At 46.3% G+C, this 13,678-nt stretch overlaps 2 protein-coding genes across 2 annotated transcripts; one reads left to right on the forward strand and one right to left on the reverse strand.

The window, feature by feature from the left end:
* Positions 1–3,772: 3,772 nt before the first annotated feature.
* On the forward strand, positions 3,773–9,810 carry LOC123096079 (probable U3 small nucleolar RNA-associated protein 7). Its single transcript, XM_044517677.1, has 8 exons — positions 3,773–4,072; positions 4,469–4,583; positions 4,693–4,782; positions 5,428–5,560; positions 6,041–6,159; positions 7,503–7,570; positions 7,849–7,897; positions 8,563–9,810. The coding sequence occupies exons 2-8, from the start codon at positions 4,470–4,472 to the stop codon at positions 9,583–9,585; spliced, it is 1,596 nt and encodes a 531-aa protein (XP_044373612.1). The 5' UTR covers positions 3,773–4,072; position 4,469; the 3' UTR covers positions 9,586–9,810.
* Positions 9,811–10,916: 1,106 nt separating this feature from the next.
* On the reverse strand, positions 10,917–12,675 carry LOC123099550 (probable CCR4-associated factor 1 homolog 11). The gene has a single exon (XM_044521688.1). It carries the CDS (start codon positions 12,473–12,475, stop codon positions 11,567–11,569), a length of 909 nt encoding a protein of 302 aa, XP_044377623.1. The 5' UTR covers positions 12,476–12,675; the 3' UTR covers positions 10,917–11,566.
* Positions 12,676–13,678: the final 1,003 nt, after the last annotated feature.

Genomic DNA, 13,678 nt, shown 5'->3' on the forward strand with positions numbered 1-13,678 from the left:
CAAAAATTATAGATATGTTGGAGACGTATCATGTCCACGTACCCTCGTAGACCGAAAGCGGAAGCGTTAGCACAACGCGGTTGATGTAGTCGTACGTCTTCATGATCCGACCGATCAAGTACCGAACGCATGGCACCTCCGAGTTCTGCACACGTTCAACTCGATGACGTCCCTCGAACTCCGATCCAGCCGAGCTTTGAGAGAGTTCCGTCAGCACGACGGCGTGGTGACGATGATGATGTTCTACCGACGCAGGGCTTCGCCTAAGCATCGCTACGATATTATCGAGGTGGACTATGGTGGAGAGGGGCACCACACACGACTAAAAGATCCAAGAGATCAATTGTTGTGTCTATGGGGTGCCCCTCTCCTCCGTATATAAAGGGGGGAGGAGAGGCCGGCCAAGGGGAGGAGGCGCGCCCAAGGGGGGAGTCCTACTCCCACCAGGAGTAGGACTCCTCCTTTTCCTATTTGGAGAGGGAGAGGGAAGGAAGAGGAAGGAGGGAGGAAGGAAAGGGGGCCCCCTCCCAATTCGGATTGGGCTTGGGGGGGGGGGGGGGGGGCGCCCCTCCCTTGCTGCTTTCCCCTCCATTCCACTAAAGCCCATTAAGGCCCATATACCTCCCGGGGGGTTCCGATAACGTCCCGGAGCTCCGGTATTATCCCGATCTCACCCGGAACCATTCCGGTATCCAAATATAGTCGTCCAATATATCGATCTTTACGTCTCGACCATTTCGAGACTCCTCGTCATGTCCGTGATCACATCCGGGACTCCGAACAACCTTCGGTACATCAAAACACATAAACTCATAATATAACCGTCATCAAACTTTAAGCGTGCGGACCCTACGGGTTCGAGAACTATGTAGACATGACCAAGACACGTCTCCGGTCAATAACCAATAGCGGAACCTGGATGCTCATATTGGCTCCCACATATTCTACAAAGATCTTTATCAGTCAAACCGCATAACAACATACGTTGTTCCCTTTGTCATCGGTATGTTACTTGCCCGAGATTCGATTGTCGGTATCTCAATACCTAGTTCAATCTCGTTACCGGCAAGTCTCTTTACTTGTTCCGTAATACATCATCCTGTAACTAACTCATTAGTTGCAATGCTTGCAAGGCTTAAGTGATGTGCATTACCGAGTGGGCCCATAGATACCTCTCCGAAAAATCGGAGTGACAAATCCTAATCTCGAAATACACCAACCCAACAAGTACCTTCGGAGACACCTGTAGAGCACCTTTATAATCACCCAGTTACGTTGTGACGTTTGGTAGCACACAAAGTGTTCCTCCGGTAAACGGGAGTTGCATAATCTCATAGTCATAGGAACATGTATAAGTCATGAAGAAAGCAATAGCAACATACTAAACGATCGAGTGCTAAGCTAACGGAATGGGTCAAGTCAATCACATCATTCTCCTAATGATGTGATCCCGTTAATCAAATGACAACTCTTTGTCTATGGCTAGGAAACATAACCATCTTTGATCAACGAGCTAGTCAAGTAGAGGCATACTAGTGACACTCTGTTTGTTTATATATTCACACATGTATCATGTTTCCGGTTAATACAATTCTAGCATGAATAATAAAATTTTATCATGATATAAGGAAATAAATAATAAATTTATTATTGCCTCTGGGGCATATTTCCTTCACCATGTGTGAATGCATGGTTTCTGAATTCAACGATGACAAAACAATGATCCGATTCCACTGCACACACATGCCGAACACGTATATGATCAATTTTTTGTCTGAACTCTTCATTGTTAAAGGCTCTATCAATCCTTGCCTTAACATTCGCATCTCCAGCTTGACGGTTGTCCCAAGTGTAAGCAACACCATACCACCCTAGATCTTGGAGAGCGCATTCGTCGGTGACTTCTCGAAACTCTCTCATCTGCCTCTCGGGGCGAGCTGCTCTACTGAAGTGTTCGTCAGGGTACAAGGTTTCGTTGAAGTCACCCATGCACATCCATGCACCATGGGGGATGGTATGTAAGGTTATAATGCAACACCAGCTATGGTGATGGTCTGCTGCTCTAGGCGCGCCATAGAATCCTGTGAACCTCCATGCATTCGGTCCCTGAGCTTCATCATGGACCAAAACATCAATGTGACTGTATGATTTAAGTTCCACCGCCACAGTAGTAGACCAGAACATCCCTATGCCACCGCTTAGGCCGTCACTGTCTACTCCAAAACTGCCAGCAAACCCAAGGGTATGCCGCAAATCCTCTACTCTTTTCCCTCTGATTTTCGTTTCCATAACAAAAACCAGTTCAGGCCCTTCTTGCTTCACCACATTGCGAAGCTCGCGAACTGCCTCGGGGTTCCCAAGCCCCCGGCAGTTCCAGCTCAAACATCTCATTGCGACGGGCAGGGCTGACTAGCAGCTCCTGCCGAGTTGTCTGAAGTCGTGGGTGTTTCTCTCTTCTTCTTCGGTGCTCGTTCCACTTCTGCACCTTCAATAGTATCCTCGCCGCTTGCTACTGCAGGGTTATACTGTATGATGGCGTTGGTCTACTGATCAGCGTTCAATTCTGCAGTTGGCGCGGGCATGATAACCTTTCTGTAAACTTGTTTCGGAGGTCCCCCTTTCCTCTTGTTCTTGCCGTTGCTATTATTTTTTCTGGGAGAGGTTACATCAAGATTGCCATCACGAGTAGCACTGGATTCAGGAACGTCTGCTTTCCCACTTGGTTTTGCATTAGTCTGGCTAGCTCCTGAGCTCTCACTAGAAGTCGGTTTCTTTTTGTCCTCCGGTGCACCAATACTGGTTTTGAAGGGTAGCTCGCCATTCTCATCCCTGGTTCCCGGCGTCGGACAAAGCAGGTCCGAATGACCTAGTCGGCCACAAGAGAAGCAAAAGTTCGGGACATTTTCATATTGAATGGCATACCAGTCGCGACCACCACGGGCCGCTGAATCTATAAGGATCCACCTCCGCAGAGGCTTGCTGACGAAATCCCCCAATGGGGTCGAACTGTACTGAGTGGGCGTTCACATCTATCTGTTTTGCCACAGCCTGCCCTCTCTTTTCATTGCGGAGATTAAAGGGTAGGTTAAGAACCCTAGCCCATAGTTGCAGTCTGTCAAACTTCAGTTCAGATGGTTTCATGCACTCGGAAAACTCCGTCAGGATGACAACGTGCTTGCTGATGTGCCACGGGCTTCCGTCCCAGACGCGATCACGATCGCGTTTGCTGGCGAATTCCGCCACAAAGATGTTTTCCCCCGCCGACCTGAAAGACATGCCTTTAGGGTTCCGTCGAAGAGCATTGGGGATCGTCTGGATGTGGAACATGTGACGATGGTGAACTTTCCCGGCCAATGACCACTTCGTCGGATCGCCCTCGTCGACATCGTCGATCACCAGTGGTGTGGCCTCCTCTTCCGTCAGATCCAACTTGCCCATCGCCTCCACCAGTCGCGCCCTTGCCGTGCGTGGTGAGAGTGCGCCTTCCTTGCCATTGCCAGCGCCAGATGCATCCATCTTGCGCCGCCCCCAAAGCGCCCCGTCGATCAAGATCGGACGTGCGCCGTCGTCGCCCCTCGAAACCCTAGTCGCCTGTCGCGAGGCTCCTAAGTTTCCGGGGACAAAACCGATAATTACTAACCGAATTAGTACACATATTTCGGTTTTATAGCCCCTGATTAACCGAAAAAAACGAAGTGTATTACCACCACAATGTTTAGGCCCATTATGTTTCTTGCTAAAGGCCCGAGGCCTGAAGGCCGGCGTGGTGCGCTGGTGATGTCCTGTCCTGCCCTAGTTCCCCGAACCCCACACCCGAGCGGCCGAGCGAGCCATCGCAGCGTGCCGCCGCCACAAGCGCTTTCCTGCCTGCTTCGCCACCACAGGCCCTCGCTAGCGCCGCCGCCGCCGCTGCCGCCATAGGCCCTCGCTAGCACCTCCGCCACCACACTCCCTTGCTCGCCGCCGCCGCCCCACGCCTTCCTCCTCCTTCCCTCCAGGCTCCTGCCCCGCTACGCAGCACCGGCAGTCCAGCACGCCGAAGAAGACCGTCGCCCGACGCATCTACTTTCAGGTATACTACTGTTATCAATCTCTTGTCTGCATGCCTCTTGTGATTGGCGCTACACATTCAAGATGTTATGCTGTTAAAAACTGAAACACAATCCTGCTAAAAGTGACAGTCTGAAACTGAAAATCTGCGTTTCCATGTTCTGTAGAAATTTCGGTTTTACTATTTCAGGAGCAAATTTCGGTTTTCACATCTCACTAACCGAAAGAAAAGCCAGGTCTGGTGGAGTAGCAGTCTATTTTTTTTCTTCCAGTAGAAGCCATGCTAAAAGAATGTTGCTGCCGCTAATTTAACTTGTCAATTTCATGATATCCCCTCGAGTTTTGCCTTGAAAAGTGGCTTCGTTTGTATTTGCTCACGCATCGTCTCGCCATTTCTACTTTCCCACTGGGTGAGCAGGATGGGGATCACTACCGAGGAAGACCCCAAAGAGATGAAGAACCACCAAAACTCTGTGGATGAAATGGAGATGAAGGTGGTCAAGTTTTCGCGGGGGAAGGCTGCTAACTTGGCGGTAGGATAACTACTCTCCTACAAGTGTAGTCGTTGAAGTTCAGCGCTGGTTGCTTTGCTGATTGAAAAGCATGGTTTGGCATTTTTGTTTCATTGTGATTCCGTTGCAGGCTCTGCGTGATAAGAAATTGAAAGGGCAGCTCACCGGAAAAGAGAAGCTAATCGGAATATCTGCCAAAGCTGCTGCGCAAGCTGAAAAGGTGCGGTATTGTGGATTTATTGTAGAATTTCTCTGAATTTTTTGTGACAAACACATATATAAGTAGCTGAATAACAGTGATCATGATTTGATGGATTCTGGTATTCTGCACTGTTGATTTACTACAATATGATATTCTATCATATAGCTCATCTTTAGTTTTTCAGTGGTCTTTAGCTGTTCACTGGCATAATGTGGACCTGTTTGGATGAAATGATGGACTTATATTTATAGGATTTACCCTACATGTTTAGTGTGACATGGGTTTATTTGGTGTTCTTCCCAAAGAGGTGCTAGTCAATGAAAGATTGCTCGGTATTTTTTTATGCATCTACTGTGCAGAAAGTAAATTTACTGTATTGCTGATACTCTTTTTGGAGTTCCTTTAGGTTAATTCATACTACCTCATGAGTAACGATCGACATATCTATCATTTTTGTGCCTCTTTGATGGACTATTGCATGAACTTATGGTGCTTAGTGGCAGCAATATACCACCGGACCCATTGAAATTCCCTGCTGTATCTATTTTTATTATCTGGCCAACTTATGCTTCTTGATCTTCGTACTTAACATATTTCGAATTTGACTTTTGCAAACATGGGAGACTTTCCATTTTACTGATTTGTTGCTATCTCAATTTGCAGTGGTTTTTACCTATTGAGGGGGGCTACTTGGAGCCTGAAGATTTGGAGAAGACATATAGATTTACGCAGCGAGTGGTAGTGGGCGGTGTCGACATTTCGAGTGCAAGAAAACCATTTGATATGATCTTACCTGGTAAATATGTATTTATTTTGTGTTCTCTGAAGCTGTGTCACCATCCCTACATGATCCAGTACCAATAACAACAACGTACAATACAGATGTTGATATGAAACACCACTGATGATACTTATGTTCTTGTGTGGTACAGTTAGCTGATTAGCATTTCCAAATTGAAGTATTTTATTTCCTGATACTTATTTGGGTTGTCTTTGTAAGACTTATACTCTTCTTATTGTTTACGTGAAAGAAGGCCAATAGTTAGTTTTTTTAATGTTTATAAGCACAACAACATAGAGTTATTGACACTATCAGGTTTTTGTCATTAAACAGTTTTACTTATTTGAATAGTCGACGAGAGTTTTTCTGTGCTCGTATGTTCTGATAGATATATATCTAATATCTATATTGTCCCATTGATAAATGCTGACTATCAACTTCCCTAATAATTTATGAAAATTGAGTTAAGGGGGCTAACTAGCTCTTTTTATGCAGCACTTGGTCCTTATACTCTAGAATACACCTCAAATGGTCGCTACATGATAGTAGGTGGGCGAAAAGGTCATATTGGTATGATGGATATGTTGAGTATGGATCTCATCAAGGAGTTTCAGGTCAGCTTACAGTATTTTAGCAGTTTCCCAGCATGTTGGATTTTTGGAACACATTCACCATTTGAAGCTTAGCGCTTTTCTCAAAAATTAAGCTGGCAAGCCTGGTCTAGTATGATCTTAATTTCTAGTCAAAATGCAGTTGTAGTAAAAGTATGTGCCTTCCATGCAACCAAGAAACTAACAGAAGGTTTGAGTTTGGTTCCTATTCGTATGAGAAAAATAAAAATATGCTGACCAAGGCTACAATACATTGAGCAACATGGACAGAAGATAAAGTATGCTCATAGATGGCTATTTTATCTAGTTGTAATTAAAGATGATGCAACTTTTAGTTGATGGAAGGTGTGGATGTTGAGGGCAGGGAGCTAGATCTAGTTGTTTTTGCTATTTCATATGCTTTGATTGCTAGCGGCTAAAATTCAGATCAAATAGGGCGAGTTCAGTTTAGTTTTCTCCTAAGAAACTGAAAAGTCCTCACAAAATTTTCCATTGCCTTCCTGTCGGGATTGTTATGCATACTTACTGCAATGGTTCCCAAGGTTCAAAAAAGACTGTATTCTAGGCGGGCGATGGGCCTAGGCGGCCACCTGGAACATAGCAGGAAGTAGTCAACCGGGCACCTGAGCTAAGCACATTGCATGTGAGGGCTAGAATTACAGAGAGCAGAGTGAGGGAGAAGTGAAGGTGGAGTTACGGTCCAGGTCATTGCAGCAGCATGAAGTTTCACAGTCGCCGCAGCAGCGAGCCTCCATGTCGTGGCTGTAGGGGGAGTACGGGGTATGGGAAGATGATGTTCTCATGTCATGAATATGGGGGATTTCTTGCTTGTGTGGGACCCTACCTTTACTAAGCCATCTAGGCATCCATCTAAAACATTCATGTATCCCAATCGTCCACATATCTGCTAATGAGGGGCTGCCCCCATGCATGTCCATCTTCTGCTTCACGAGGGTGCCTTCGCTTCGTAATTCTCCTCGTGCCACAGCCACTCCTCTTCTCGCTGCAGAGCTGCTGCTCCTCATGTCGCCGCCGCCTCTTCTCTGCTGCCAGAGGATGTCGATTCCTCACTGGAGGACCTTGCTGGCAGCCTAGGGCTGTAGCACCGCACCATGGAGCGCCTAGGCAGCGCCTAATTGTGTGTATAGGCCCTTGATTGTCTTTATTGTCACAAAAACTATCTTGCGTTCACGTTTGATGATGATTAAAGAAAATGATTCCTGGTCAAATCCTACTCTTGTCTACCACTTTTCTCCAGAACTATCCTTGTCTTTTATAATTACATTGACTAGACACTTTTGTTGCACTTTATGCATATACTTTACTTCTCTGATCCTCTTTTATAGGTGAGGGAAACTGTGCGCGATGTGGCATTCTTACACAATGAGCAACTCTTTGCAGTCGCCCAGAAGAAGTAATTTCTTGACTCTGTTCAAGCTTTGCGATATATATCCCTTGCTCATAATATATATCAACATGTTTCTTCTGCTAGTCTTAGCTGTTACCACACTATAGTTTGATTTTCGGCCACCTAGCTAGAGTTATGCAGCATGCCTACATGATTCACTACATTATTCTATATGTAGTTATATGCTACCATGAACCTTGAAGAGTTGTTTTGACCACTCATGCTGAATTTGGTACCATTTCTTTGACTTTCTAGAGTCCTTAACAAGAATATTCTCGAAACAGGTACCCCTACATATACAATCGTCATGGCACAGAAATTCACTGTTTGAAGGTAATTGAAATTTGAACACCTTTGCGTTCTTGGTAACTATGCTCTAACTATTGATGATTCTCAGAATTGACTGCAATGCTGTTTTATCATTTAACACATGCTTGCATTCATTATGTGAAAAGACTAGATAATAGTAGAACAGAATATAGAATATTCCCATTCCCTTTTTCTTATGAATTCTGCAGGACTGATGAATGATATGTTGATATACCTCAGTTATTTATGTAGCTACGTCAAAACGATTTGGTCCTAAATGAGCTCATCTCAATAAAATTCATTTTTGTACTAAACAGTTGAGCTACTGCGATGTGCTGATTCGTACTTAAATTGGAGAACTAGTAAAGTAGCATCCAGACCACATGTGGTTCTGGACCCGAACCTCGATGAGCCGAGTTAGGTTGTTCCTCAGTTAAGGAATATAAATATTTTTTCCCAGAGGGCATTCCGAGATGAAATTATTTGTATACTAACTGAACATTCAAGCTACTACAAGTTTATTGTTTGGTGATTTCTTTTGAAAATGCTTTTATTTCTTAAGCTGTAGAAGCATAATTTTAGAGCTGTTCATCATCCAACTTGCACTAGGTGTATATATATCGAAGGCATGACATTTCCGAAATACAGTTGTAACTTCTCTGATCTGTGACCACTCTTCTGTTTCACAGGAACATGGCAAAGCGCTGAAACTTCAGTTTCTGGACAAACACTTCCTCTTGGCATCGATAAACAGCTTCGGGCAGCTCCACTACCAAGATATGAGCACCGGCGAGATGATTGCAAATCACAGGACAGGTCTTGGGCGTACAGATGTTATGCGGGTAAATCCTTACAACGCTGTCATTGGCCTTGGGCATGCTGGTGGCAAAGTTACCATGTGGAAGCCAACCAGTGTGAAACCACTTGTCACAATGCTGTGCCATAATGGCCCGGTGACGGCTGTTGCATTCGAGAGGGGCGGTCATCTTATGGCAACTGCAGGTGTTGACAAGAAGATTAAGATTTGGGATCTCAGGAAGTATGAGGTTGTGCATACACACGCTGCACGAGCTGAGTCCTTGGATTTCAGCCAGAAGGGGTTGTTGGCCGCCAGTAATGGATCTCTAGTAGAGATATACAGGGATGCTGGGGGCCATGATTATAAAGTTTATATGAAGCATAGGATGGTAAAGGGATATCAGGTCGGTAAGGTTTTGTTCCGCCCTTACGAGGATATCTGTTCGATTGGGCACTCCACGGGGTTTTCTTCCATTCTCGTTCCTGGATCAGGCGAGGCCAACTTTGATACCTTTGTTGAGAACCCTGTGGAGACTGCCAAGCAAAGGAGGGAGAGGGAGGTGCATGCTCTCCTCAACAAGCTTCAGCCGGAGACCGTGATGCTTAACCCAAATATGATCGGTAACGTGAGACAGCCAAAGAAGAAAGAGAAGAAGACCAAAAAAGAAGTCGAGGAGGAGATTGAAGATGCGGTGGAGGCCGCCAAGAGCACGAAGGTGAAGAATAAGACCAAGGGCAGGAGCAAACCCAGCAAGCGGGCCAAGAAGAAGGAAGAAGAGGTCCTCAGAGCCAAGAGGCCTCTACTGGACCAGTACAAGGAAATCGGCGGGCATCCCGACAAGAAGCAGCGGGTCGGCGACAAGGCCGAGCTGCCAAAGGCCCTGCAGCGGTTTGCCAAGAACAAGCAATCATGATCTTGTTTATCTACCAGCTTGTGTTGTGTAGTCTATCATGTAGCTGGCAAGTAGTATTTGAGTCCATGTGGACATGCCACATGAGACAACGATGGGAAAGGACGCAGCAAATTTTTGTCCCGAAATAACTTATGTTCTAGTTGAAATTTAGCTCACTTCTTGAGTTGGACATCCTATATCTTGTATGAATGGGCTAGGCTGGGGCTTGAGAGGTTTATTTGATGATTGGTGGAGCCTTTTCGGTTCGGTGTCAACATAACTTTAATGTGCAAGTTCCATGTGCATTTTAGTGATTCGAACTCTTATGGTGAGCACCACACTGGGAATGCTACAACTTAGAATGTGTTTGGTTCAGAAAAGGTTATCTAGATGTAATCAAATCACACACTTCCAGCTCTCTTCCATTTGTAAGTATGATGTAACAAGCCAACAACTGTAAACAACCGAAATCGGAATCAAAATTCAAACCAACGGATGACGAGATTTGGTAGTAATTTCATGAGAACTCAATCGCAAGAATTAGCACACGCGTGCAGAAAGAATCAACGATCTGTGGTGGGTGCTTTAGGGGAAGTATCAGGTGATGCAACACTAACATGCTCCCACTTTGAAAAAATTAAAAATCAGATCCAAGTGTGTCAAAAAGATCCATTTTTTGTATGGATGTTCACAACACATGTTTACACCCAATAAAAATTTCGGATCAAAATTCGAAATACAGAAAGAGATACAAAAATGATAAATCCAACATTTGAAATACAGAAAGGACAAAAATAAAAACTCGACACTAACCATGCCGGATTTGTCTTTTCATTTCTCTTGGACTTCGAATTTTGAATTGAATTTTTTAGGAGCTGTACATACATGTCTTGTGGACATCCACAAATACTTTTAGATTTTTTTGACACAATTTAAATTTGTTATTTTTTGAAATGGGAGCATCCTAGTGCTGGTAACACTAGATATTTTCCCGGGTGCTTCAAGTGCCACCATGAATTCTCTGGTTTTGAAGCTCGGCTGCCTACTTCCTCACGAGCATGCTTCGGCTAATTGAGAATATAACTAGAACGTTGATTAATTGAGAAGCGAGGAAGTACTTAGCAATGTTATTTCATTTTCCTCTCTCCTGTAGAAGGGTGCATCTAGCGTGACGTGTCTTGGAAATATGATGGATATGTTTATAACTTGATTCGGCTAACTGGGCAACATTACTATTTTTTCGAGAGTACGACGAGCAAATTGCATAACAAATTTTCTTGTATAGAAGATAGCAAAAGAGTTTACAAGATATTTCTCCAATAGAACGGCTACTAGATAGTGTTGCAAAAAAAGAAAAGAAAAGAACTGGGTATCTTTATACTATAACTTTAACATACTTTTTGCGATTACATGGGCAACATTACTATGAAGCTATACTGAAAAAAAGAAAGTCTAATACTTGAACTTCAAAAGTGTAGTACTGCTAAATTCTTCAGACTTCAAAAACTTGATCAGAGCCACCAAAGGACGCAAGTCGGCATCAGTCTTCCTTGCACGAACTTTGAATTATCGACTCAGCATCGTTGGTGTCAGATCGACCTAGTGGATGCCTTGAAGAACACCTCGGTACCTCCACGTTGGCTGCTTAACTCTCCGTACTTCCTTGCTACCTGATACTATACGTTTTTTTTCTGAGAAAACTAGGAAACTTCACTGAAACGGATTTTTTCAGACTTTACTGAAAAATATAAAATCTAATACTTGAACTTTTTTTCCCGAGGAAACTACTACTGAAACTTTAAAACCGTAGCACTTCGATCCATATTAATTGTCGTGGATCAGAGGGAGTAGTTTTTTTTTTTTTGGTTTTTTTCTGAAACGGGATTCTTCGGACTTGGGACTTCAAAGGACTTGATCAGAGCTACCATGGACGCAGGTCAGCAACAGTCTTCCTTGCACGAGCTTCGAATTCTCGGCTCAGCATTGTTGGTGTCAGATCGACCTAATGCAGGCCTTCAAGAAGACCCCGGTACCTCCGCACATCGCCGCCGAGTTTTCCGTACTTCAGCCGCATGAATACCTGCAGCGCGTGCACGCCGGCGGCAGCTGCGAGGCGTGGGCTCCCCAGCGGCGGATGGAAGCCGAGGTGAGCGGCGATGCTCTCCAGCCCGAGCGGCATGTCCAGGCAGTCGGCCGCCATCCTAGCCACATCATAGACCTGGTCGCCGAGGTAACGCCGCACGGCGCCGTTGAACCCGGCCACGTCTCGCGGCAGCGGGGCGCCGCCGGTGACAATCTTGAGCAGGTATGCGACATGGTAGGCCCCAGCGTAGGTGATCCAACTCCGCGACCGCCCACGCCGAGGCCGAGCGCTGATCAGGCCGGATTCAAACAGCATCTTGCTTAGCACGTCGGCGCTGACGCCGTGGTCGCGGAGCACGCCGACGTCGAGGCCGCGGCCGGCGAGGTACGCGAGGGAGTTCTCGTCGTGCGGGTCGGCCTGGGGGCGGAAGTCGCGGAGGTTGAACTCCCAGGCGTCGAGGTACCCGCCGTCGCTGTCGTAGAGCGCGATGCCGAGCTGGAGCGGCTTCAGGCCGTCGACGTTGGCCTTCACGAGGGCGTAGCGCTCCTCCACGGTGAGGGCGTTGTGGTCCTGGCTGGGGTGGTGGACGACGCCCGGGTAGTGCACGTCGATGGCGACGTACTGGGCGTTCCTGGCGACGTGGCGGAGGTTGGCCGATTCATGCTTGAGGTTGGGCGCCCACACGGAGCGCACCGGGACCGCGGACGACGGCCATACCGGCGACATGGGTGCATGGTAGAAGTACGGCGGGGGCTGCATCGGGAACGCGTAGTGGAAAGGTGGTGGCGGCGGCGGCGGCGGTGGAAACATACCGGCGGCCGGGTTCATGCTGATCGATGCCTCTGATCAACAGGAGAAGCTTGTAGCTCTGCGTTCGTGTTAGCTAGGCGGGTGGCGTGTTTCGCATTATAAGGAAGGAGAGGGAGTGGAGTCGTAGTCGTAGTCGGACGAGGAAGGCTATTGCGGTGGTGGGAGTGGGACACGGACCGGCTGTAATTCAGAGAAGCTAAGCAGCATAGTACAGTAGAACTCTTTTTCTTTGTTTTTTGTTTTTGTTTTGCAAGGGAGTGGGTCATAAGAACTCGGAGGTAAATAGTTACAGTAGTCCTGACGGGGTACGGTACTTGTGTGAAAAGAAATTCCTGGAGTTGTAGTTCTCTACTCTTGTTCTTTTTGGTCGCTCGACAAAGGGAAGACCGCCCATTATGAATTTTTTTTTCTGAAAATATCAGATCTATTATAAAGATTTACATGGGAGTACAAAGCACCTCAAACATAATAAAAATTACATCGAGGTCCATGGACAACCGAACGACCATTGCCGCCGCCAGAACAAGCCGCCGACGCGCCGCTGTCGCCGCTCCCATATCGGAGCCGGCCTGACCTTGTCGATGACAGTTGGGAAGTCTTCGTGCACGTGCCACTAAAGACCAGCGTTCGGGAGCCGCAGTCGTCGCCATTGAATCCTTGAATCTATCTGAAGAACCTGACACCAAATCTCGCCAGGTACGCACGACGAGAAACCCTAACCTCGCCGCTCTGAGGAGCTGTCAGCACTACCGGAGAAACGGCCTTTAGTCCCGGTTGGAAAGGGATTTTAGTCCCGGTTCACCAACCGGGACTAAAGGCCCCCACCCTTTAGTTTCGGTTGACCACGACCCGGGACTAAATCTCTGCCACGTGGCTGCGAGCGTGCGCCGGGGGCCGGGGACCTTTAGTCCCGGTTGGTGACACCAACCGGGATTAAAGGTTTAGGGATTCAGGGGTTTAGGTTTATGGTTTATTTTTTCTTTTCATTTTGTGTTTTACATTTAATTATTGTTCATTTAAAACGTAATTTACGCTACTACACGTTATGCATATATAATAGAATTTCTCGTAGAACCAATCATATATCATAGAATTTCTCGTACGACCACGCATACACATATATATACAATTTCTTCTACAATTTGCAGATCATTACATGCAGGCATTAGGTGAAATGGTATTCTTCGTCGGGTGCTATGACCTCGTCAAGCAAAAATCCCG

This window comes from Triticum aestivum, chromosome 4D, assembly GCF_018294505.1.
Source record: "Triticum aestivum cultivar Chinese Spring chromosome 4D, IWGSC CS RefSeq v2.1, whole genome shotgun sequence".
NCBI lineage: Eukaryota > Viridiplantae > Streptophyta > Magnoliopsida > Poales > Poaceae > Triticum > Triticum aestivum.

Bases quoted from the DNA above. Each gene is read 5' to 3' on its own strand.
- LOC123099550 (XM_044521688.1), bottom strand. From the start codon at position 12,475: ATGAACCCGGCCGCCGGTATGTTTCCACCGCCGCCGCCGCCGCCACCA.
- LOC123096079 (XM_044517677.1), top strand. From the start codon at position 4,470: ATGGGGATCACTACCGAGGAAGACCCCAAAGAGATGAAGAACCACCAA. The intron at 6,160-7,502 runs GTCAGCTTACAG...CCTCTTTTATAG, and splicing joins ATCTCATCAAGGAGTTTCAG to GTGAGGGAAACTGTGCGCGA. The intron at 7,898-8,562 runs GTAATTGAAATT...TCTGTTTCACAG, and splicing joins CAGAAATTCACTGTTTGAAG to GAACATGGCAAAGCGCTGAA.